The sequence below is a fragment of the Cervus canadensis genome, chromosome 19, assembly GCF_019320065.1.
Source record: "Cervus canadensis isolate Bull #8, Minnesota chromosome 19, ASM1932006v1, whole genome shotgun sequence".
Taxonomy (NCBI): domain Eukaryota; kingdom Metazoa; phylum Chordata; class Mammalia; order Artiodactyla; family Cervidae; genus Cervus; species Cervus canadensis.
The window spans coordinates 8,704,522-8,727,230 of NC_057404.1; the positions used below are offsets into that span (position 1 = coordinate 8,704,522).

The 22,709-nt window shown below is 50.4% G+C and overlaps 1 protein-coding gene across 6 annotated transcripts in view; it reads right to left on the reverse strand.

Annotated features, from left to right (window-relative positions):
- TBC1D1 (TBC1 domain family member 1) overlaps positions 1-22,709 on the reverse strand; it is a 226,065-nt gene that overhangs the window by 15,403 nt on the left and 187,953 nt on the right. For all 6 annotated transcript variants that reach the window (XM_043438111.1, XM_043438110.1, XM_043438109.1 and 3 more), the window contains 3 exons: positions 19,782-19,940; positions 4,310-4,554; positions 3,221-3,380 (listed from right to left, as the gene is read on the reverse strand). In XM_043438111.1, the coding sequence (XP_043294046.1) occupies positions 3,221-3,380; positions 4,310-4,554; positions 19,782-19,940 (564 nt within the window). The remainder of the gene's footprint in view (positions 1-3,220; positions 3,381-4,309; positions 4,555-19,781; positions 19,941-22,709) is intronic.

Consider the following 22,709-nt stretch of genomic DNA (forward strand, 5'->3'; position numbering starts at 1 on the left):
TGAAGGTTGAGCACGCTGTCCCTCCGAGGAGTCTGTACTTAATTAGAGGTAAAAAGTAAACTGCCAATGTTAGCTACTCAGTCATGTCCGACTCTTTGCGACCCCACAGACTGTAGCCCACCAGGCTCCTCTGTCCATGGGATTCTCCAGGCAAGAATACTGGAGTGGGTTCCACGCCTTTCTCCAGGGGATCTTCCCAACCCAGGGATTGAACCCAGGTCTCCCCCATTGCCCCATTGCCGGCAGATTCTTTACCAGCCTGAGCCACAACTATTAAGCTATATGTGGGCTATGTTGACTGCAAACTGAGATTCCTTTACTTACATATAAAATGCTGAATAGTTCACAAAAGTTCACATGTTTTTAGGTTGATCCAGGCCTAAATGCCTATAATGAATTGGGCCTCAGACCAAAAAAGCCTACTGTGTTTGAAGCTATCCACGATCATGGAGCTAAGTCACCCATGCTAAATACAGAAATGGTTTTTCAAAAACCTATCTTTTCTAGGAAACCTACTAATAAAATGATTCATTTTTAAGTATTGGTAGAGGAAATAGTGACATCACAAGACAATGCTGCCCTGAGTCCCCACGTCCTGCCTGTAATCTCAGGAGCCCTGAGCCCTTTAGCCAGAGGGACATGGGGCTGGCAGGATCCAGGAATCACAGACACTGGCATCGCTATGCATAATGTATGAGGAGCTCCGAGACCCACCTCTGACTGCACGGTATGGAGAAGACGACCCTGCTCTTGCGGCTTCAGCTTTATCTGGGAAGTCACCAGGATGAGCTTCAGAGAGCTCTCAATGTTCTGCAAGCAGGGCTGTCATTTCCAAAGCAGCGCGTGTGCGTTTGTCAGTGCCTCTTACCCACTCACGCAGCCTGAGGAGAGAATGTTCCCACTCTGCAGCCCCCGAGCCCAGAACCCTGGGCAGCTGCCACCTCCACGCCTGGGCCGGGGGGACACTCAGCACTGACCCTGTCAGCCCTGCCTGCCCAGCCCCCCTGCAGAATTCCCTTCACAAACAGCGTAATTCGAGGTTCGAGCTGTTTTCAAACCATCTAATAACACTCCCGCCTCCCCTTTTCAGTTTTCACTCTTCTCCATTACCCTTTTGAAAAATACAGTAAAGAATCAGGAGAAAAAGTAATTAGACTAATGATTTTCTCCTCATTTCCAAGTGTAAGAAAAGGAAAAAAACAGATGTTTGGCAAGAAAGACTGAAGTCTACAGCTAGATATCTTATAGTTTCTGTGACTTCTTTTTTTGTAAACTAAGCAAACAATTGAGAACTTCTTTTTTTAATTATGGTATAAAGCTTTCATGAAATCTCACTAATGCTTTGTTTAACCAGGAGAAGAGTATTTAGTACCAACTATATTGGGGGCTTTTTTTTTTAGGAAGAGAAACTAAAAATCAATCTGGGGAGGTAGTTATGCAAAATGAGGGGGGCAGTGAATATTTTAAGAACACGGATTCTTCTAGTAAAGTCAAATGGGAACGTCTTTAAAACTTCCTGTGGATAGAAGTAAAGGATAATAAAAATCTAGTACTTTGGAGAGAAGAGGAGGACAGAAGACAACTCAAAGTCCACTTACATTAAAAGCAAATTTTAGGACTTTTACGATCTGGATATGGGAATTCTCATGTGGCACAATGGTAAAGAACCCATCTGCCAATGCAGGACATGAGTTTGATCCCTAGGTCAGGACAATCCCCTGGAGTAGGAAATGGCAAACCACTCCAGTATTCTTGCCTGGGAAATTCCATGGACAGAGGAGCCTGGTGGGCCACAGTCCATGGGGTCGCAAAGAGTTGGACATGACCGACCACACACACACACAGGATCTGGATATAAAGTGGTCTGCTGAAAACTGCCTAAAGTGACACTTCCGCCTGTGAACATTCTCTTTAAGATGCTCTCTAATTCTAAAAACAAATCTAAAAACTATACAAGAGCACAGATTCTGGGGCTTCCCTGGTAAGCTCTGTGGTAAAGAATCCACTTGCCAATGCAAGAGACATGCACTCAATCCCTGGTCCGGGAAGATCCCACATGCCACGGGGCAATAAGCCTGCGCGCTGCAACTGCTGAGCCCATGCGCTAGAGCCCAGGAACGGCAACTCCTAGAGCCCCACACCCTAGAGCCTGCGCTCCACACGAGAAACCACAAGGAGAAGCCTGTGTCCCGCAGCCGGAGAGGAGCCCCCACTCACCCCAACCAGAAAAGCTTGAACAGCAATGAAGACCCAGCACAACCAATAAACGCACAAATAAAGTTAAAAAAAGAAACCCACAGGTGTTTATCAAGTGACTCAACACAAATGGTACTTAAAACCACGCGGTATGTGATGATGATCAACTTTTTAATAACCGCCTTCCCCACAATAAACAGATGAAAAGAAAGGTCAGAGTCAGCACTTCATCCTGAAGCAGAGAAAGCCCACTGCACTGGAGCTGACCGCTCACAGCACCTCGCTCAGATGCGACCCCTGCCACGGCAAGGCAGAAGGTTACATTTTTAAATTTCTATTTCTTTACATTGAAGCATAATTGACAAGGCAGTTTTGAGACTTTACATGTGAACACTTATGCAACTTTGACAGAGGCAATCTTCTTGAAAAGTAAATTGAGAAAAGGGGAGATGATTTGAAATGTGACCCACCTACGGTCACAAGGGCAGAAAAGTGGGAAGCTGAGGTGGGGGTGTGGGAAAACAGACTGTGAATCAGTGATGCAGAGGGGCTTTCAAGAACTGGACAGCAGAGGAAGCAAAGTGGAGCCAAGGGGAGAAGAGGAGAGAGGAGGAAGAGGAAGACCAGAAAGAAGAGTGGCCCAGAAGTCCCCGGCTGAGAAGTCTTAAGGAGCTGTCGGTGAGCAAGCCCTGGGCCAGAGAGGTGGAGGAAGACAATTCAGGAGAAATGTCTCTGGACCACTCGCCGGGCTCCTCGGTCTAGCCTTCAGGACATTTGCTCCAGTGACAGCCTGGCAGGAGGAAATCGGACCTTATTCCCACCAGAAGGCATTGAGGGGCGGCCCTGATCATCAGAAGTCGAGCAGGTCCTGAAACTCACAAAAAACCTCCTCACTAAATGAAAAGGACATCCTGTTCCTGCAGATACAGGGCTGAAAATGAGAACCACCACCATGGAGAAACCACACCCGGTTCCCATCGAACCTGACAACCCAGGTTCTGCAAACAGCCTCACACACGCTCACCGAAGACTCTGGCGACGAAGCCCAGGGGGAACTGCGAGGCAAAGACGGTGAGGAACCAGGGCGCCGCGTAGAGGCTGGGGCCGATCTCGTGCTCCTCCAGGTGGTCGTAGAGGTCCCTGTGGTAGTCGTGCAGCAGCCTCGAGAGCTGGTACATCTGGATCTGCAGGGACACACACAGGGTCTCAGGGAGACGGCGGCCTCCAGCCCCACTCGGAGGAGAAAGAGGGCCACGAGACGCCCGTGGCTCCCGCCACAAGGCTGGGGTCGGCCGGCACTCGGGGCAGGGCCCCTCCTTCCACCGCCTTTCTTTCTACTGTCCCCTTGGGCCCTCGGCTAAGAGACGCTCCACATCTGTCTCACGAAAATGATCTGTAAGTTCTCTTACAAATACACCTTCTTAGCGAAACTCAAAGCTGGGGGAGTTGGAGATAAAGAGCCAGCCTCTCGCAGAGAGTAAAGTGGGAGGCAAGCAGTCTGTGGCAGGATGCTACTGAACCTGTTCCCTTAGTAAGTTCCTGCTGAATGCCCCCTAACCCCTCAAGAGGCAGGACAAGTGTGACTTCTTCAGGTTTATAACACAGGCGAGTTACAGGGAGACGACAAGGGTTTATCTCAAGGTGGAGGAAATAACTTTTCCAACTGGGCTGGGCCCGGGGTGGCAAGGGCTCAGGGATGGGAGTGCGGGGTCCCTGGCAGAGGAAGCAGCAAACACACTGGGAGGTGGGAATCAGACTACCTGCAGGTGCATTCAAAGAGAAAAGGTCCAAGGGCCCTGGAGTCAGACAGGCCTGGGTTTACATCCCAGCTCTGCTGCCGGCTACTGGGTGACCTGCTCAGATTATTCGCTATGTAACTTCTCTGAGCCTGAGCTTTCCATCTGTAAGCTGGGATCAACACTGCCTTCCTGGGGGTGGAGGTGGTAAATGCACATGAGCCAGCTGGTGTCAGGCTAGTACAGAGTAAGTTCTCGGCAGCGACAGATGCTACAATGCTAACTGATGGTGGGAAATTTCCTTAGACACACTTGGAAAGGGATCACAGACGTGTTTAACATTCAACTTTGTCTCAGGCGGAAGGAAGGCTTTCTACCTGTAAGATAATCATGTCCGGCCGGTATTGTTTCCGCAGTCCCATATCAAACATCAGAAACTTGAGCATGTTAAACGCCTCTTCTTCACCCATATGGAGCAGCAGGATGCCTGCTACAAAGCTGAGGCCTTGGCAATAGCCCACTTCTTGGTCTAGAAGCGAGTAGGCCTTCAGGATGTTGTACAGTGACAGCTGCCCCGCTCCCAGCTGAGTGGAGTAGTATGGATGCGTTGGAAAGGTTCGCCCTGTAGAAACAAAACACGTCAGCTGTGATTTTCACAAAAGAAAGTCTATCGAACCAGAAATCCAATGTGCTTCAAGTTAAAGCGACAGATCTTTACAAGTGGGATCATGTCATAAATCAGCTCTGGAAACAAAGTCAGCTGGTTGTGCTTGGAACAATTTTTTGTTCTTTGCAATTAAGAAATCAGCAATTAATCATGCTTTCAAGTGAAAGAAATGAGAACCACCTTCAGGCCTGCAGATATTTGGATTTCAATCTATAACAGAAAGAAAACTGTGCATCCTCTCAACAGGCATCTGCTCTCCAGAGACCTGTGGATCTCTACCGCACCCCATGCCAGCACCATCGCCCTGCCCCACCACGCCCTCATCAGCTCTCCCCAGACTACTTGTTTCTCTGCAAGCGCTTCACACCACTCACACATTTCTACACAGTAAGTCCCCTATATACAAACGAGTTCCATTTCGAGAGAGCGTGCATAAGTTCAATTTGTTTGTTAAGTCCAACAAAGTCTAGGTCCCCAACTAACACTATCGGCTGTACAGTGCTATAATAGGTATATAAACTTTTCACAGAAATAATAAATAAAAAAACAAACATCTTTAATCTGACAGTGCAGTACCTTGAAAAGTACAGTATAAGAGCTGGCATACAAGGGCTGGCATTGAGAGAACAGGCAAGAAGAGTTACTGCCTGGAGGAGGGAGAGGAGGTGGGAGATGGCAGAGCTAAAGGATCGCCAGCAACAGGAGACGGAGGGCAAGCTGCAACTTCACTCGTGGCTGACGCTGATGGCACAGGTTCTGGTTCCTTGGTTGAACCAGATCCACATCTGCATCTTTGAAAGTTCACAACTTGAAGCTTCGTATGTGGGGGACTGACTGTACTTTTAAACCACAGGCAGTACTCTGATACACACTGGGGAGCAGCAGGCATTTTCTTTTATACAAAATTGTCGCCTCTCAAAAAGAGGCTAAAATAAAATGCTCTCAACATCCTGATTTTCACAAAAAGCTGGTACTCAGGCAAAGTGTGAAGATTTCTTTTGTTCAGGAGGCCTGTGAGGTTGACACCTGTCAAATCCCACCTCCCCCTCCCATTCTGGAATGTGACTGATGGGGAAGTGTGTTTCCAGGGAGCAGAAAAGTGCCCGAAGAAAGAGATGCTCAGCTGGGGCCACGCATGGGCCCAGGTGAGAATTAATGGCCTCGCCAAAGGCAGAAGTACACCAAAGCCACGAGGAAAATGTTCACCTTGATTCCTCTGCCTCAGCAACGGGAGGAGGGGATACATTCCAGCGTTCTCCCCCAGCCCTGTGAGAAAGCAATTCATCAATCCAGACTGGTTTACTTGAACTTAAGTGAAAGCGTTAGTCGCTCGGTCGTGTCCGACTCTGCAACCCCACGGACTGTAGCCCATCACGCTCCATGGGACTTCCCAGGCAAGAATGTGATTCATGAGGACGGCAATAGCCTTTTCTGATTTCCTGTCCTGCGTTCATCTGTTTCCTGCTGCTCTACCTCTCCCCGCAGCAAACCTTCCCCAAACACGCCCCGCACACATTACCCCGCTGCTGGAAAGCCATCAGCAGGCCCGCATCGGGCTCCACGCGCTCACATCCTCGCCTACTCCCGGCCTCACGCTCGGCTGCAGGGTTAACCTGGGATCAGCTCTTCCCACCCAGGTTCCATGGGGTGGGAGCACAGCGCATCTCTGCCCTGCCCTGCCCTGCCCGCACCCGTCCCCAACTCTCTCTGGGTCTCCGACAGGAAAGGGTGGCGGAACACACAGGAGTGGTGTGACACGGAGGAACGCCGGGAAAGGTTGAATTATTTTTAAATTTGATCCGTCAGTGTTGTATCATTTTTGCTCATCAGTCGCCTTCTCATATTAGAGAAGGGCCCCCCACACCTCCTGATCTTTAGTTATTAGCCCAACCAGCCAAATCTTCCCTGTTGCAGAGTCTCAGGGACCGGCCCTGATGTTCTTGAAGGAAAGCTGTCCGCACCAGCCTGAACGGGGCTCCTGTGTGTTCCTTGGGATTCTCAACTGTCATTTCCTGAGACAGCAAGACAGGCCCCGAGCCCCTCCCAGGCCCAGGGAGAGTCAGGCCTCCAGTTTCTGACTGAGAGAGGGATGACTGTCCAGCCGACATGAACGCAGCCCGTGTTTACACTAACTTGTATTTGGGGAGACAATGCCTTCCTGTATTTACTTAACACGGTAAATATTGATAGAAATTATCCATGTCAAAAAGGCCCTTTGGGCTTCTCAGCCGTGTTTAAGAGTGAAGGAATCCTGAGATCCAGAGCTTGGGAACAACTGCTCTAGACAAATACCGTGGCTCACACACCCCTGGCCACACTCTAGGCAAAGCGAAGGGGCAGGCCTCACGGGTGGAAAAACGGACCAGGGTACACGTTTGTGGATGATCACAGCTACGGAATCCAGCGCTGAGGTCTGCAGCCTTTAGCCGTAACAGAGAAGGTTCTCTGCTAACACTGGGAAGGAAAAAAAACTCATCTTCTGAAGACCGTACGTGTGTAGCTGATCTACAGCAGGTGAGTCCGGGGCTGTGCACACACGGAACACACTCAGCCCTCCACGTCCCGCTTGCTCACACATAGGACCCCCACGAGGCTGCACTGGGGTGCGAGAGTTGACCAGTTTCTTTCCTTTGATTTTTTTCACAAAGAGCCTGGAGATCTCTGCCTCTCTAGGGAGGGGTACCGGCCAACTAGCAATCTTACTGCGGAGCTCGGATTCCTCACGCGCGGAAAAGAGTAACCTCACAACCACGTGAGCACCAAGGCTCCCTCCTGGCTGAGAACGGTGATGCCGAGATCTCCTCAAGGTGCTGCATTTAACTCGGAGCAGAACGTGAGTTATGACTGGAGGGAAAATGCCCTTTGAGTGATGCCTCGCAATTTTAATTAAAAAAAACCAAAAAAACAAAAAACTCAGTCATCAGTTGTCCGGTGTCTGCTTCCCCACTAGAACATAGGCTCCTGGACTGAGGGGATGCACCACGTATGCTTGAGAAGCATCTGTGGCTCCCCACCGAACGGCACGTGTGGGCGGGGGATTAAGAAGGCAGAGCTACTTTTGGAAACAGTTGTCTGAGTCCAGTGTCTGACTGAGCTGGAACTGGCTCCCGCAGGCCTGTGTGTGTCTCTGATCAATGACAGCAAACTGGTAGCTCAGATTAGCCAAAGTGAACGTTTACACTGAAGAAATCTATAAATGCTGACATCAGGGCTTCTTTTGAGGGGCCTGGGGGAGCTGGTTGTTGCCAGGACACCCCTGACTGGCTGGAAGGGTGTAGGGAGACGTTAGACCACTGAGCGAGCAAGTGAAGTCTCCCCATCTTATTCCTTTATCATCTACATTTAGCTACATCATTTTGAGGTTAAACAGGATATTTAGAATGATCAAATAAATATGAAATCACAATATGCTCTGGCTATCAGAAGCTATGGCAGACCATTTGGAATAACGCATGTAGCTTTGTGTGTATGTGTATAGCTCTTGTTGCAAGAATTTATTAAGACTTGAGTTGTGATGGTTCAACTGACCTGCCTAAGGCAAAGCCCCCAAGTAGACAGGAAGGTGTGTTATATAGAAAGATTGCCGCAGGACAAATCCTAGGCACTTTCCTGTCCTTTGCCATTAACGTTTTTTAGTTTCTTGCACGGGACTTAAACCCAAAGATGAAACAGAACGCTGTGCTCACACCAGCATCCCTCTGCAGGTCATGAACAGCCCCTGTGTACTCCTCAGCTCCTGGCAGCAAGGCCCGGCAGGGAGAGGAGGGAAGCCCTTCCCTGTCCTTCTACGGTAGGGCATCTTCAATACTCTCAGCTGATCCTTCATCTCAAAGGTCTGTCGCCTCACCTTGAAGGGTTTGAGTCATTTCCTAGGCAGGTTGATAACAAGTCTAGGGGTCCCCAAAGAGAGAGAGGTCTGGAATTCTCAAGGAGAAAGAAAGGACAAACTTTTTTTCCCCTCTACACTCAGCATTATATAACAAAAATGCATCCTGCCTGAGGACAGTCTCTGGATTAAACCTTCTGGCTAATTCTGTTATCTTGAAATGTAAAGTATGGGAGTAGGTCTGGTGAGGTCTTTACAACCTCCAGACATTCTTTGGATTCCTTGGAGAGTATGTAACTCCATTGCTAACACTAGCAAGGGGGTACTCTTTCTACCCCCTTCTGATGTCTATGTCAGAAGCTTTCTCTATCTCCTTTATACTTTAATAAAACTTTATTACACAAAAGCTCTGAGCATCAAGCCTTGTCTCTGGCCCTGGATTGAATTCTTCTCCTCCGGAGGCCAAGAATCCCAGCATCTTTGTGTGATTCAGCAACAACCTTTCAGGTTCTAAAAAAACAAGGAGAAAATTCTCTCGTGTAACACCTGGATTATAGCTCCTTTGCTTCTAGATACCAAGCAGGTTTTATATCTTAAATGTGTTAAGTGGAAGCACAAACCAATGACAGCTGCCACGCTGGCTTCTTGACTTGAACAGATCTTTGAATATGTGCTTTGCCTCTCACTGAGGCTTGGACATGCCCAAAGCCGCTTAGGGAGCACTGTTAAGACAGTCTCTGCAAGTCCGTCAAAAAAGGCTATCTGTGGCCATGGACAGACTCGTCAGACTTCTGCAGGGTATGTAAAGCAAGCCACCACTTTACTGACATACTGTAAAGGAGAGATTAAAACGACAAGTGACCGATGTGGGGGCAACCAGGAGCAGTCTCTCATCGGGAAACTGCTCCAACCTGGAGCACTGCCCTCTGACTCAGTGGTGTCCCTCCATTTCTGGACCTGGTCCAGCGTTGCTCTAGCCAAGCCGTTGGTCGTGGGGGAGGCCGGACTGCCTCCCTGGGGAAGCACTGACGGCGGGATGCCTGGGAGAGGAGCAGCTGACAGGGCGGAGGGTGACGTGGAGCCTGAGGGGGGCGGTCTCCAGCTTGCTGCTCCGTGTCCCCCACGGCCACGTGTGGCCACGACTAGACGGGAGGCACAGCCAGAGGGCAGGATGCTCGCAGTAGAGGTCGTCCATCCAGGATGGAGGGGAGAGAAAGGTTACGATTACCCGAAGGCAGCACAAACGCATGCAGCTGGAGCCAGGCCTAGAGGGTGGGGCCAACTCTAACACCATGCCTCCCCCTGACCAGAGGAGCGGAGGTCTGTGCGGGTCTACAGTGGGCAGAGCCGAGACTGACAGAAGCCACACGGCGTCCTGGAGGGGACACGGTACAGAGACTGAGAAGAACAAGGTTCTAGAACTTTCTGCCAGTACGTAGCAGCCTGTAACTTGGGCAAAGCACATCACCTCTGAAGTGGAAACTGTGTACACCTTCATACAGGGTGTGTAGAGCTGAAATTCAACAAAGCTAGAGAATAAGGTTCACGAACTGCAAACACTGCCCAACCATTCAATTGTTGTTCAGTTGCTCAGCCGTGTCCATCTCTTTGTGACCCTGTTGGGGCCACCGGGAGGAGGGCAATAGGGATTAAACCCCCTCCTCACAGACGGGAAACAAAGACTGGAGGTAAAGGTCAGGTTGTCTCAGTTAGATTAACGATAGCGCCTGACCCTGCATGTTGTAATTGTTAATTCTTCCGCGCCTGCATGGTATAAAACATTACTAACGTGTAACCAGTCATGCAGAGCAGGGGTGTATAAAACCGAGTCCTCCAGAATCACTGGAGGGGTCCTTGTTGGGAACTCACTGGTGTACTAAACTGTCCTCCACTGTCCTGAGTGTCTTCTGAGGAGTGTTTTGCGACTCTGGATTCTACAACATTTCTGGTGTGTTGGCCGGGAAGCCCTTGGAGAGACAGGCCCATTGAGCCTCCGCCTGCGACTCGCCGGGACAAGAGCCTTGGGATGGGGAAGGTGTCTCCTCCCTCGGATCAGCTCTTGTTTTAGCGACTTGTCTTTCTAGGCAGACTTCACACGACTGCGGACGGCAGGAGGGAAGCATGCAGGTAGGTCCCTCTGTAACAAGTGGAAGAAGGGACCTGATCAAGCCCTTGGGGCTGGATGCGTCTCAGGTGGCTGTGTCCTCCTAGGCTCAGTGGGGAATTTACTGAAATTAGTAAAACTCCGTTAACTGAATCTGTGCTGATTGGTTGTCAACACAAATTTTTATTTTCTGGTTTCGAAGGGACTGTCCCCTTTGCTGCAACACCCTCCTGTTCTCCTTAGGGATTCAGGGACCTCCCGAACATTGTTTAGGACCGGACTGGGAACTGTGGCTCTGGATGTACATCTGTCTGCGCCAACCCGTGATAAGACAGATTTGGATTTTGCCAGGGTCAGACTTGTGCGAGGAGGGGTACGTAGAAGCCTTAATTGACTGGATTTGGCTGGCTGCTGACAGAGAAACACGAGAGGTACTACCATTGAAAGACTTAGTAGGTAAGGCCCTTTTCACCCTGGTCATAGCCGAGGTAAAGTGGCTATGTCACGCTCCTTTGAGTGGAGATATCGGCGGTGGCTGGGGTACAAGACCCTGGCAAAGGAGCGATGAATCAAAGTTGGACTTCCTGTAAGTGATGGAAGGAAAGTGAAAAGCAGGATGAAGAGCGGAGAATCCAAGCCAACCGTTCTTGAATGGGGGATTAAAAACTTCACAAAGGGCTTTGGAGGAGACTGTGGTGTAAAGCTAACCCCAGCCAAGCTTAGAACCGTCTGTGAGATAGACTGGCCATCCTTTGGGGTAGGACGGCTCTCAGAGGGAGCCCTAGTACTGGACAAAGTTCAGGCTGTGTACTCTGTGGCCACCGGACGGCCAAGCCACCCGATCAGTTCCTGTGTCCTGACTCATGGCTACGAACTGCACAAAACCCACCCCCTTGAGCCCAGGTATGTTATCTTGGAAAAGGAGAAAGCAAGATTTTTCTGGTGCAGGCAGAACCCAAGCAAGAAAAGTTAAAGGAAATACACTATGATCCGGAAGAGGAGGAACTCCCACCTCCCCCTCCATACCGGGGAACACGAAGGGGACCCCCAGAACAAGAGGAAGGGACAAGAGAGGAGGCAGACTTTCCTCCTCTGCCTCCGCCACTGGAGGAGGTTTCTCTCCTTCTACTGTGCCAACATTATACCCACGCCTCCCCAGTTCAGAAGAGGGAGAAGGGGAGAGCCAAGTCCGGAGGCGGCTGAGGTCTACAAAGAGCCTTCAGAGGGAGGTGCTGCAAGTGCCTCTGAGGGAGGTCCAGGTAGCACCACAGGGGCCAGACGGACACACCCCCGGCCCCACCGCTCTTTACCGTCAGCCGTTCTCTGCCACGGGGCTCCTGAACTGGCAAAGGCACACCCCTCCCTATTCTGAGAAGCCGCAGGGTGTGATTCATCTGATGGAGACTATTTTCAGGACCCACCAACCAGTGTAGGATGACACAGCCCAGCTTCTCCTCACCCTCTTCAGTATGGAAGAGAGACACTGGACCATCACAGGGGCACGTAAGTGACTCCGAGAAAAATGCACCAGAGGGCCAACTGGACCCTGAAAGTTGGGCCTGAGAAGCCGCTCCTGACACAAGATCAGACCGGGACTTCAACACTGACCAAGGTAAGCAATCCTTGGAACGGTATAAGACACCATTATACGAGGCCTCAAGAAGGGGGCTCGCAAGCCTACTAACATGGCCAAGACTAACACCGTGATCCAAAAGGCAGATGAGACTCCCACAGGGTTTTATGAGAGACTGTGTGCGGCCGCTCGACAATACACCCGCTTTGACCCAGAGACCCCTGAAAACCAAAGGCCCATAAATGCCACCCTGGTGACCAAATCGTACCCAGGTATTAGAAGGAAACTCCAAAAGATGGAGGGGTTCTTGGATCTTACCAGCACCCAAATGATAGAAATCACTGACAAGGTTTTTGTCAATCAGGATCAGGAAACTATAAAAGAGGCCGAGAAAAAACAAAAGGAGAGTGATAGAAGGTCCTGTCGAAAGACAGCACTCCTGGCAGCTGGGCTGGGCCTCCCAGATCTCAGTAAGTGGCCCCCTGCTACCAGCGGGAGGTGAACGGACACTACATCAGTCATTGGCTGGGAGAGCCCCGGAACCCCTAACAGAGCTGTTTCCTGAAGTCTGGGCGGAAAGTAACCCCCCTGGACTAGCGAAAAATCACCATCCGGCAATAAGGGTTAAAGGTGAGGGCCCAGCCCACAAGGAGAAAACAATATTCTGTACCACTGGCTGCCAGGGAGGGAATCAAGCTCCTCATTGACAGGCTGAAGGCAGCAGGAATACTGGTGGAATGCCGATCACCACGGAACACCCCCATCCTCCCAGTGAAGGTGGATGGGGGAGAAGATTATCAGCCAGTTCAGGACTTGAGGTTAGTAAATGAGGCGACGGTGATCTTACATGCAAATGTCCCTAACGCCTATACTCTGCTAAGCCTAATGCCTCCTAACGCCCAGCATTTTACCTGCTTGGATGCTTGCTTTTGTATAAGAGTGGCTCCGATTAGCCAAAGAATTTTTGCTTTCTGATGGGAAGACCCTGGGACGGGTCAGAAGACCCAGCTGACTTGGACTCGGCTGCCACAAGGATTTAAAATTCCCCTATATTTGGGGAAGCCCTGGCAACAGATCTCCTCTCCTTCCCATTGGATGCTACTAAGTGTCAGATCCTACAGTATGTGGATGACCTACTCCTGATGGCAGAGACTCGTTCTCAATGCTGGGAAGGAACTAAGACTCCCGTGGGCCTGCTGGACCAGGATGGATATCAAGTATCACGGAAAAAGGCCCAGATCTGCCAGACTGAGCTAAAGTACCTGGGATTTGTTATAAAGGAAAGGAGGCGTGCCTTGGACTTAGAACGGAAACAGGTGATCAATCAGACAAGCCAGCCTACTACCAAAATGCAAGTGAGAGAAATTTGGTGAGCCGTAGGGTTTTGCCAGAGCTGGATACCTGGCTTTTCACAAATAGCTAATCAAGAACCTTATTGTGAAAGTCCCCAGATAAAGGTGCAACCACCCAGCAACTTATCTGCCGGTGAGCCAAGGCCCCCCAAACATGACTGTGAGGAGATGCTAGACGAAGTCTTCTCGAGCCGACCAGACCTCAGAGATGTCAACCAGCTGAGACTTACAGCACAGATGGGACCAGCTACCTGGGACAGGGACACAGGAAAACTGAACATGCGTAACCACAAAGGATACAGTAGTCAAGGCAGGTTGACTCCCCACACACTGGTCAGCTCAACGAGCAGAGCTTATACAAGTCCTAAAATCGGCTAAAAGAAAGAAGGTAAATACACATACTGACTCACGGTATGCCTTCACTACTTTACATGTACACAGAGCCATATAGAATGAAAGGGGGCTATTAACTGCAACTAGCAAGGAGATAAAAAATAGAGAGGAAATTCTGCTTCTGTTGGAAGCAGTGTGGGAATGTGGGAATCCGCTGCAGGGGCGGTAATACACCGTAGGGGCCACCAAAGGGTGGACACACCTCAGGCAAAAGGGAACTGTCTGGCCGATCGAACGGCAAAGCAAGCGGCCGCCCAGGACAATACAGCAACCAAGCTTACGGTGACACCTGCTAACCGCCCAAGCGGCCCCAGTCTACGGCCAGGAAGAAACCACCTGCGCACAAACTGAGCAAGGAACGCTTGGGAGGACGGATGGTGGAAAGCCTCAGACGGGAGACGTTTCCACCCCTCTAGGCTGGCATTTCAATTGGCTACGATTTCCATCAATCCATCCATCTTGGAAAAACGACGACTTGCAAGATTTTAGACCGCTATCTTGTCATACCACGTCTAACAGCCTTGTGTGCACATGTAAGCCTCCGATGCATAACCTATGCCAAAAATAACCCGGCTCCCAAGGAGACCGTGCCTCCCGGAATACAATTAAAGGGGACCCCTCCATTTGAATATCCAGAAATGGACTTCACTGAGGTAAACCCATGCTGAGGATACAAATATTTGCTGGTAATGGTATGTACTTTTACGAGATGGGTGGAAGCTTACCCCACCAAGACTGAGAAAGCAAAGGAAGTGGCCTGATGTTTGCTGAGAGACATCATTCCTAGGTTTGGGTTCCCTCTGAGTATAGGATCACATAATGGACCAGCATTTGTGGCTGAGGTGACCCAACTGGTTTGCAAAGAAACTACACACGGTGTAGAGGCCGCAAAGCTCAGGAATGGTTGAGAGAATGAACCGGACCAGCAAGGTGACTTCGGCAAAATGGATGCAAGAAACTGGCACCCTCTGGATGGACATGCTGCCATTGGTGTTAATGAGAGTCAGAATGACCCCCGGGTCACATGGGTATCTCCCTATGAGATAATATTCAGGAGGCCTCCCCCAGTTATTTGGGAAGTAAAGGGAAATTTATTACAAAAAGGAAGGATGGAGATGTCTCAGCACCTGGAACAGTTAGGGAAGGTGATCCATGACATCACCCCCTCTGTTCAGGAGAGAATTCCATTCTCTCTTGGCACTAATGTACACCCATACTCACCAAGAGATTCAGCATGGGTAAAGCCTTGGAAGCAGCAGACGCTCTCCTGTTCGGCATGACGACCCTACCAGGGCTACAAACTCAGGATAGTGTGTTCCTGTCCTGGGCCCACTCGTATGGAAACGTCTATGATACTTTTAACTGTTGGCTTCGTGGGGCCACGCCTTTGTTGGTGATGGATGGACTTCCTTGGTGGGTGTCTCCCTTGCACACAGGGGACTTTAGCCCCCTCTGGTCGTTCTTGAGACAACAATGAGAAACGTTTCTTCCTTTGGTAACTCACAACCTGTCGATTCTTTCTTGGTGTAGTCTGGACTCTAGCCAAATTAATCAAGGCCCTGAGGTGACATCTGAGGTAAAAGCTATGTCTAATGGTAATCTTCCTTTTTGGTCATCAGTATTTTCTTGGATCAAAGGTGATTGGTGGAAAAATCTTTTTGTGATTATTCTGTTAATCACTCTATTTAAATTTTAGGCCTTGAATTCTGCAACGTGTAACTCAGTGTGTGACCTCTAGACTGACAGCTTTGCTAGCGCTACACTGTCCCTGTGCACAATAATGACCCATGACCGACGCCCATCCTTAAAGATAAGATGAGCATCAAGAGGGGGGCATGTTGGGGCCCCTGGGAAGAGGGCCAAGAGGGATTAGACTCCCCCCTCACAGATGGCTAACAGAAGTGGGAGGTTAAGGTCAGGCTGTCTCAGATTAACGGCAGCACCCGCACCTGCGTGTCGTAAAACTAATTACTAACGTGTAACCAGTCATGCTGTGGCTGAGAGCTCAACACGCAAAAACGAAGATCCGGTCCCATCACTTCATGGCAAACAGACGGGGAAACAGTGGGAACAGTGAGAGCCTTTATTTTGGGGGGATCCACAATCACTGTAGATAGTGACTGCACCCATGAAATGAAAAGACCCTTGCTCCTTGGAAGAAAAGCTATGACCCACCTAGATAGCATATTAAAAAGCAGAGACATTACTTTGCCAACAAAGGTTCATCTAGTCAAAGCTATGGTTTTTCCAGCAGTCATATAAGGATGTGAGAGTTGGACTATAAAGAAAGCTGAGTGCCAAAGAACTGATGCTTTTGAACTGTGGTGTTGGAAATGGCTCTTGAGAGTCCCTTGGATTGCAAGGAGATCCAACCAGTCCATCCTAAAGGAAATCAGTCCTGAATATTCATTGGAAGGACTGATGCTGAAGCTGAAGCTCCAGAAGCTGAAGCTTCTGGCCACCTGATGCGAAGAACTGACTCCTTGGAAAAGACCCTGATGCTGGGAAAGATTGAAGGTGGGAGGAGAAAGGGACAACAGAGGATGAGATGGTTGGATGGCATCACCGACTCGATGGATGTGAGTTTGAGCAAGCTTCCAGAGTTGGTGATGGACAGGGAAGCCTAGTGTGCTGCAGTCCATGGGGTTGCAAAGAGTCAGACACAACTGAGCAATTGAACTGAACCAGTCAAGTAGCAGGGGGTATAAAACCAAGTCCTCCAAAATCATCGAATCCTTGTTGGGAATCGATTCCCCTTGGACCCGCTGGTGTAATAAACTGTACTCCACTATCCTGAGCATCCTCAAGAGGAGTGTTTTGCAACTCCGGATTCTACAACAACCCCATGGACTGCAGCACACCAGGCTTCCCTGTCCTTCACTATCTCCTAGAGTTTGCTCAAACTCAAGTCCATTGAGTCGATGATGCCACCCAACCATCTCAATTTCTGTCACCATTCAATACAAAGTCTATTATTCTCACTCTTTAGAGGAAAAAAAAAATGTTGCAAAGGCTGATTAGATTAACAGCTAATTTCAGAAAATAAAGCAAAAAGATAAGAAAACAAAAATCCTTGCAAACCCAAAATACTTTCAACCAACAAGCATTCTGTTCTCTTGGCCAGGATATGGATGTTACTTTTTAAGAAAAACTGAAACATGATTTGTTTTTGCTCTGCTGCTCCACACACCTTTCTTGGACCTTGAATAAGCCACATTGTAGACAAAATAAAAAGTGTAGACAAAACAACTGACTTGGCAAATACCACCTTGTGAGAAGTGAGGGGGAGCAATGGGCAGTCTGGAGGAACCTCCAGGCGCGGCCTCCCTGGACCCAGCAGAGGCAGAGCCGGCCGGGCAGCGGGACACCGGGGCCTCCACTGGGTCTGGGGCAACACTTTGCTTCTCCTGGTCTAAGGGAAGAGCGGAGGCTGGCCCTGGAGGAAGCCTGGAGAGACGCACAGATATTACCGTTACCAGGGAAATGCACTGTTGGAAACAGCTTCTCTGGGGCCTTGGGGGTGTACTGAGCGGCATCCAAACTCGGGGTGGGGGCTGCGTGGGAAAGAAGTGGGGTGGAGAGAGGAGGCCACACTGTCATCAGGAGAGGGAGCAGGGGCGGGGTGCAGCTAGTCTTCCGGGGTGCAAAGGGAGAGGGTGGGAGATGGGCAGGGAGGGAGGAGAGAGGACGTGAGCGTGCAGCCTGGCCCTGCCCCGGAGTGAGGAAAGACCGATTCTGGCTGGCTTGTGCAGACCCCCTGCCAACTAGAGGAAAGGCAGCCATGGGCCCTGGGAAGGGAGGTGTCAAGGGGGGCTGTGCAAACACACTCCCCGGGGAGAGAGCCCGGCCCTCATGTTGATCCAGCCTTTTCTCCCCTCTGCAGAAAAGTAACTGTGCATCCGCAGAACAAGGAGAAGGATATTCACTGAAAGGAACTAAGGGAAAAGAACACCCAAGAATCAGGCCAGCTCCTCCTCCCTTCCCGAGTCGGGGGCGGGGGCGGGGTGGAGACTCAGAGACGTCTGTCTGTACTCCCTCCTCCCTTTCAACCTCCTACCCCAAATTTATCTTTTTTTTCATTTCACGTGATAGGAATGTGATGTCATATTTTCTGTTACTCATCACGTTAGCAAACACAGTTACTGCCAATTGACAGAACTGCTTCCTTGGGGTCAGCGGGCCAAATGGGCTCCTGCCCCAGGCCTTGCATGCTCACTGTCCCCAAGTTACAATCATGGCCTGTCAGCATCACCCTCCGCCCAGCTAGCGTGGGGCTCCTAGGAGCGTGTGGGGCTCCTGGGCAGAGGGCCTGAGGGATGCAGGGGCCCACTGCAGCACAGAGCCAGAGCGGGTTTAGGTCCTGGCAGGCAGCTGTGTGACTGTGCTCAACACTTGACCTCTCTGCGCCTTGGAGACTGTCCTCATTTCTTAGAGAGGATTCAGGGCCAATTTCCCAAGGCTGTGGTGAGGCTCACGGGAGACTGGGAGGCCAGCACCATGCCTCACAGTCAACATCAAGAGACTTAACTGAGCATCTACTATGTGACAGGCTCTGTCCGAGGAGTGGGGTACAATGGCCAGTGGCCCCAGTCCGGCCCACCAAGGGAGGCCTGCAGCCTACTGGGGAGAAAGGCAGTAAGAAGGCCCTGCCACCTGGCTGAGCGCAGAGCGGGGCTAGGAGCCTGTGGCCCCCGTGCTCCGCGGCGCACCAGCTCCGCCTCGTGGGGCAGGTCACCTCACCTCCCCGCGTTTCAGTGTCCTCGACTCCAAGCAAGGACAGGAGGAAGGACGTGGCCCCGATCGCACTGTGAGGTCCGAAGGAAGCAGCTTAAGTAACTTCACCCAACATCCGGTCCACGGGAAAGTTAAGTACTGACTTTAATAATAATGGTAACTGTGATAACACTAAAGGTGGCAAGTCTGCTGAGCAGAGAGTAGAAGGCAGGACGAAGGCAGAGGCCCCTGACCCAGCCTGAAGGCGGGAGCGGAGGCCACCTCGGGGACAGAGCCGCAGAGACGACACTCAGACTCTGGCCTGAAGGGGGACGTTTATGAAGCCGACCCTGATGAACTGCAGTGCGGCTGGATACAGAAACCTCGGTGCTGCCCAGCTCGGTTCGTGTCAAGTGGAGGGAAAGGTCCTGCCTCCCCCTGGCCGCTGTGCTGAGGAACCTCGGCGAGTCGGGCCTCGATGGGGCCCCTGAGCCGGCCTGGGGAGCCCCGGGGTGACAGCACGCAGAGTAAATGTTTCAGAAGCAGGACCACGTGCTCTAGGAGCAGCCGGGCCTGGAGCCCAAGGAGTCCCCAGGAGCCCTGCTGCCTGCGGGATGCAGGCCCCGGGGAGGCAGAGGCAGGAAGGGTGCGCCGCTGAGCCGTCTCCTGGAAATACTTACAGTGCAGTCACTGATTTGGTAAATACACGGTCACACTTACTGTGACCACATCCTACCCTCTGATCATTTATCTCAGAGTTAACTGGATGACCCTGTGAAGTGGGGCTCTCACAAACTGCTTTCTAGATTTTTTTTTCTAAATTTTTCTAATAAATCCTGTTTGTAAACCACAGGGACTAGGGTAGCTCCTGTAACGAAACCAGCCTCGGCTCTGACACTTGCGTTCCCAGGCTGAGCGTCCGGTTGACTGTAAGCCCTCCTGTCAGCCTCTGAGTCACTGAACTGAAGCCTGGGGGAAACCAGGGCCTGCAGGGTGGCCGCCTGCCCCGCTGCGGAGCGAACAAGCCACCAGGCACAGAGGAAGGCTTTTATACCTGAGAGGACACGTGTGATGACGTCAGGGCTTTTTCACTTGAAAATCTTAGCAGTAAATCGTGATCGCTAAACTTAAAGGCAGACCACTCAATAACTCGGACGGTCTCTCCAGATTTTCCGAGTGAGTGCGGCTTCCGTCTCTATGTCAAGCTGACTGCAGGCTTACCGAGGTCGATGAGAATGGCGTGCTGCTGGGACGTGAGCTGCTTCAAGAGCTCTTTGTAGGGCGTGTCCTTGGGCTGCTGTTTGCAGGGAAACGGGTGCTTCAGGTGGTACTGCTCCGCCAAGAATTTCCAGATCTCACCCCGGTGGTGTCGCGGCACACCTTCAGGAGGGGGGTGGGAAAAAGACAGACTTCATGTACAGAATACGACTGAGCGATAAAACGAGCTGCGTCTCACTCTGCTGACTCGGCTCCTCGTTCCATTATGAGTTAACAGCACAGAAATGGAAACAAAGCAACCAAAATTCTGTCCTATCGGGTCCCTTCCTTCCCCCACAGCCCCTGCCATTCTTCCCTTACGTCCCCGACACCCTCCTACCTCTCAAGCATGTATGTACTATGTTTGGACTCTGTTTGGGCTGTGCCAGACTCTGCAATAAACTGATGAAAAAAGACATGAGAATCCCTAACTAGCACCAATTAACAATGTCCTCAGGAAGTAACTGCGAGCATGTGAAACGACACTGCAAAATGTGATCTCAGAGAAGGGACAGAAGAAAACAGGTGAGTCTGGACAAAGGAGATGAAGGTTTCCTGGATTCCTTCACTGGTGCCAAGACTCAAGAGCGAAAGAGGGGAGAAGTCCAGTCAGAGGAAAGGAACTGCTAGTGTTGTCTGGACCTCTGAGGACACAGTGCATGTGTGGGAGGAGCAGATAGGTGGCAGCCAGGCTAGACAGGGCTTCACTAGAGGTCAAACTGAGGGCAAGAAAGCTGCACTTCATGCGGCAGCTGAAAGGAATGACCCAATGTTTTGAAGCGGGGGAAGGAGTAGCTGAATCAAAGCTGAGATTCTGGAATACTGACTGGACATCCTTCTGCAAGGGTGGGCTGGAGGAAGCGGTCAGATGCTAGACAGGGCACAGTCTGCATGAACGTGCCCTGGTGGGCATTCAGTGTGGACCTGGAAGCAAGAAAGATCACCTAGGAGCCTCTTCCTAATGTTTCAGATGTGACTGAGCTTAACGCTCAGCGTGCTGTTAAAAGGTCATCTAAGAGAAGTTCTCTTAAAGTCAGTGAGGGCTCATCAGAAAAAGTGACTGTTTTGAATCAAATTCTTGTGTTCTTGACTCCGCTGTTTCAAGGCCCAGATGTGGAAATGGGAAGACCAAGAAAATAGCAGGATAAGACACCGAACCTTTCTCGTTCCTGAGAGGAGCACTCTTCAAAGAAAGGGAGCCTCTGACTCAGGGATTAATCTTTCCATCCAGAAAAAGCATGTGAGGACCGCGTGCCCTTCCCTGCCCCTTGGGCACCTACCCAGGAAGGCTACTGGCCAGTCCCCCCAGCCGTCTCTCAGAGCAGGTGCTACTCCAGGAAAGAGCGGCAGCTAATCCTCCCCAGGAGGTGACCAGGCGCTGTCACTGCTCCACACCCTTCACGTCATCCCCACAACCTGCTGTGGGGAACTCGATGATATTCCACGTGGCGGGGAGGAGGGAGTGGAGGACCCCTTCTGAGCAGAGATGCCCCAGGGGGGTGGTGGCAGCCCAGGGACAGTGACCACCGTGTCCTCTTGAAGTTCTCACTGCTGGACAGGCTGCTACTCACAAGGATAATGGGGGAGAATTTTTTATGTTCCTACCTGGCAATTAATAATAAAATCATCATTTGTGGATCGGAACCAGAGAGTCAATTTCACTTATGACAGACCCACAGGAACTCTTTAGAAAGCGCTGCTCAGCTGTACCCTGCGAACACTTATAGTATAGTCAGTGATTTGGTTTTACACAGTGGGAGAAAAACATGACCACACTTATTGTGACCACATCCTACCCTGTGAATGTTTATCTCAAGAGTTTACTGGATGACCCTGTGAAGTAGGTTGAATGGTGACCTCCAAAAAGGTATGTCCACATCCTGATCACCAGGAGCTATGAGTGTTACCTGATTCGGGAAGAGGGTCTTTGCAGCTATAATTAAGTTAGGCAGAGACCTTGAAATGAGATCATCCTGGGTGATCATTGTCTAGGTGGTCCCTATATCCAATGACAATATCTTTAGAAGACAAGAAGAGAAAGTGCCATGTCCATGGAGACAAAGTGTTGTGGCCACAGACAAGCGATGCTGACGGCCACCAGGGGCCCGAAGAGGCCGAGTGCAGCCTGCCCGCACCCTGCCTCCAGACATCTGCGTTCCAACCCTGAGAGAAGACCTTCTGTTGCTTTAGCCACCAATTTTGTTATCACTTGTTATGGCAGCAACAGAAAACTAACCTATTCTTATAAAAGGCATAAAAATGCCTGTTTATATCATTCTGTTTCTTTTCTCCCTACTCTTCCTGCTCAGATGTTTCTCAAGGGGAGAGGTGAGTACAGACACAAATAAACCTCGTATTTCAGACCGTATTAGAAGTAAATGTAGGCTGAAAAATAGTCAGCATGTTAAATGATTCATAGTGGGGCTTTCAACAAAATATTCCTGTCAAACTGGGAAATATCCCAAGTTATGAGAGGACCAATTTCCCCTTATTACTAAATCATTCCCATTATCTTATCAAACTTTTACTTGGGGAGGAAACAAGTATTGGCTGTCACTGACGGTGCCACATACTCGGCGTTTAAGGGGAAGCTTACGTTGTATGACTTAGAAAGGGTCACGCAAACTGGTGCCAATGTTTTCGCTAAGAATGAGCTTCAACACCCTGCCCCAGCTCGGTTTTGCCTCCACTCCTGACCCCAGAGAGAACCCTGGCAGTGGACCGGGGCCTGCGGGCAGGAAGCCTCCCTCCCTCCACACATAAATACTCTTCAATTTTGACTGCCTTTGCTGCTCATTATTTAAATGGGGGAGGGGGACAATCTTCTGAAAATAGAGAGATATAAAGAAGAAAGTGAAAAACCACCCCTTACTAGAGGTAACACACAATTCA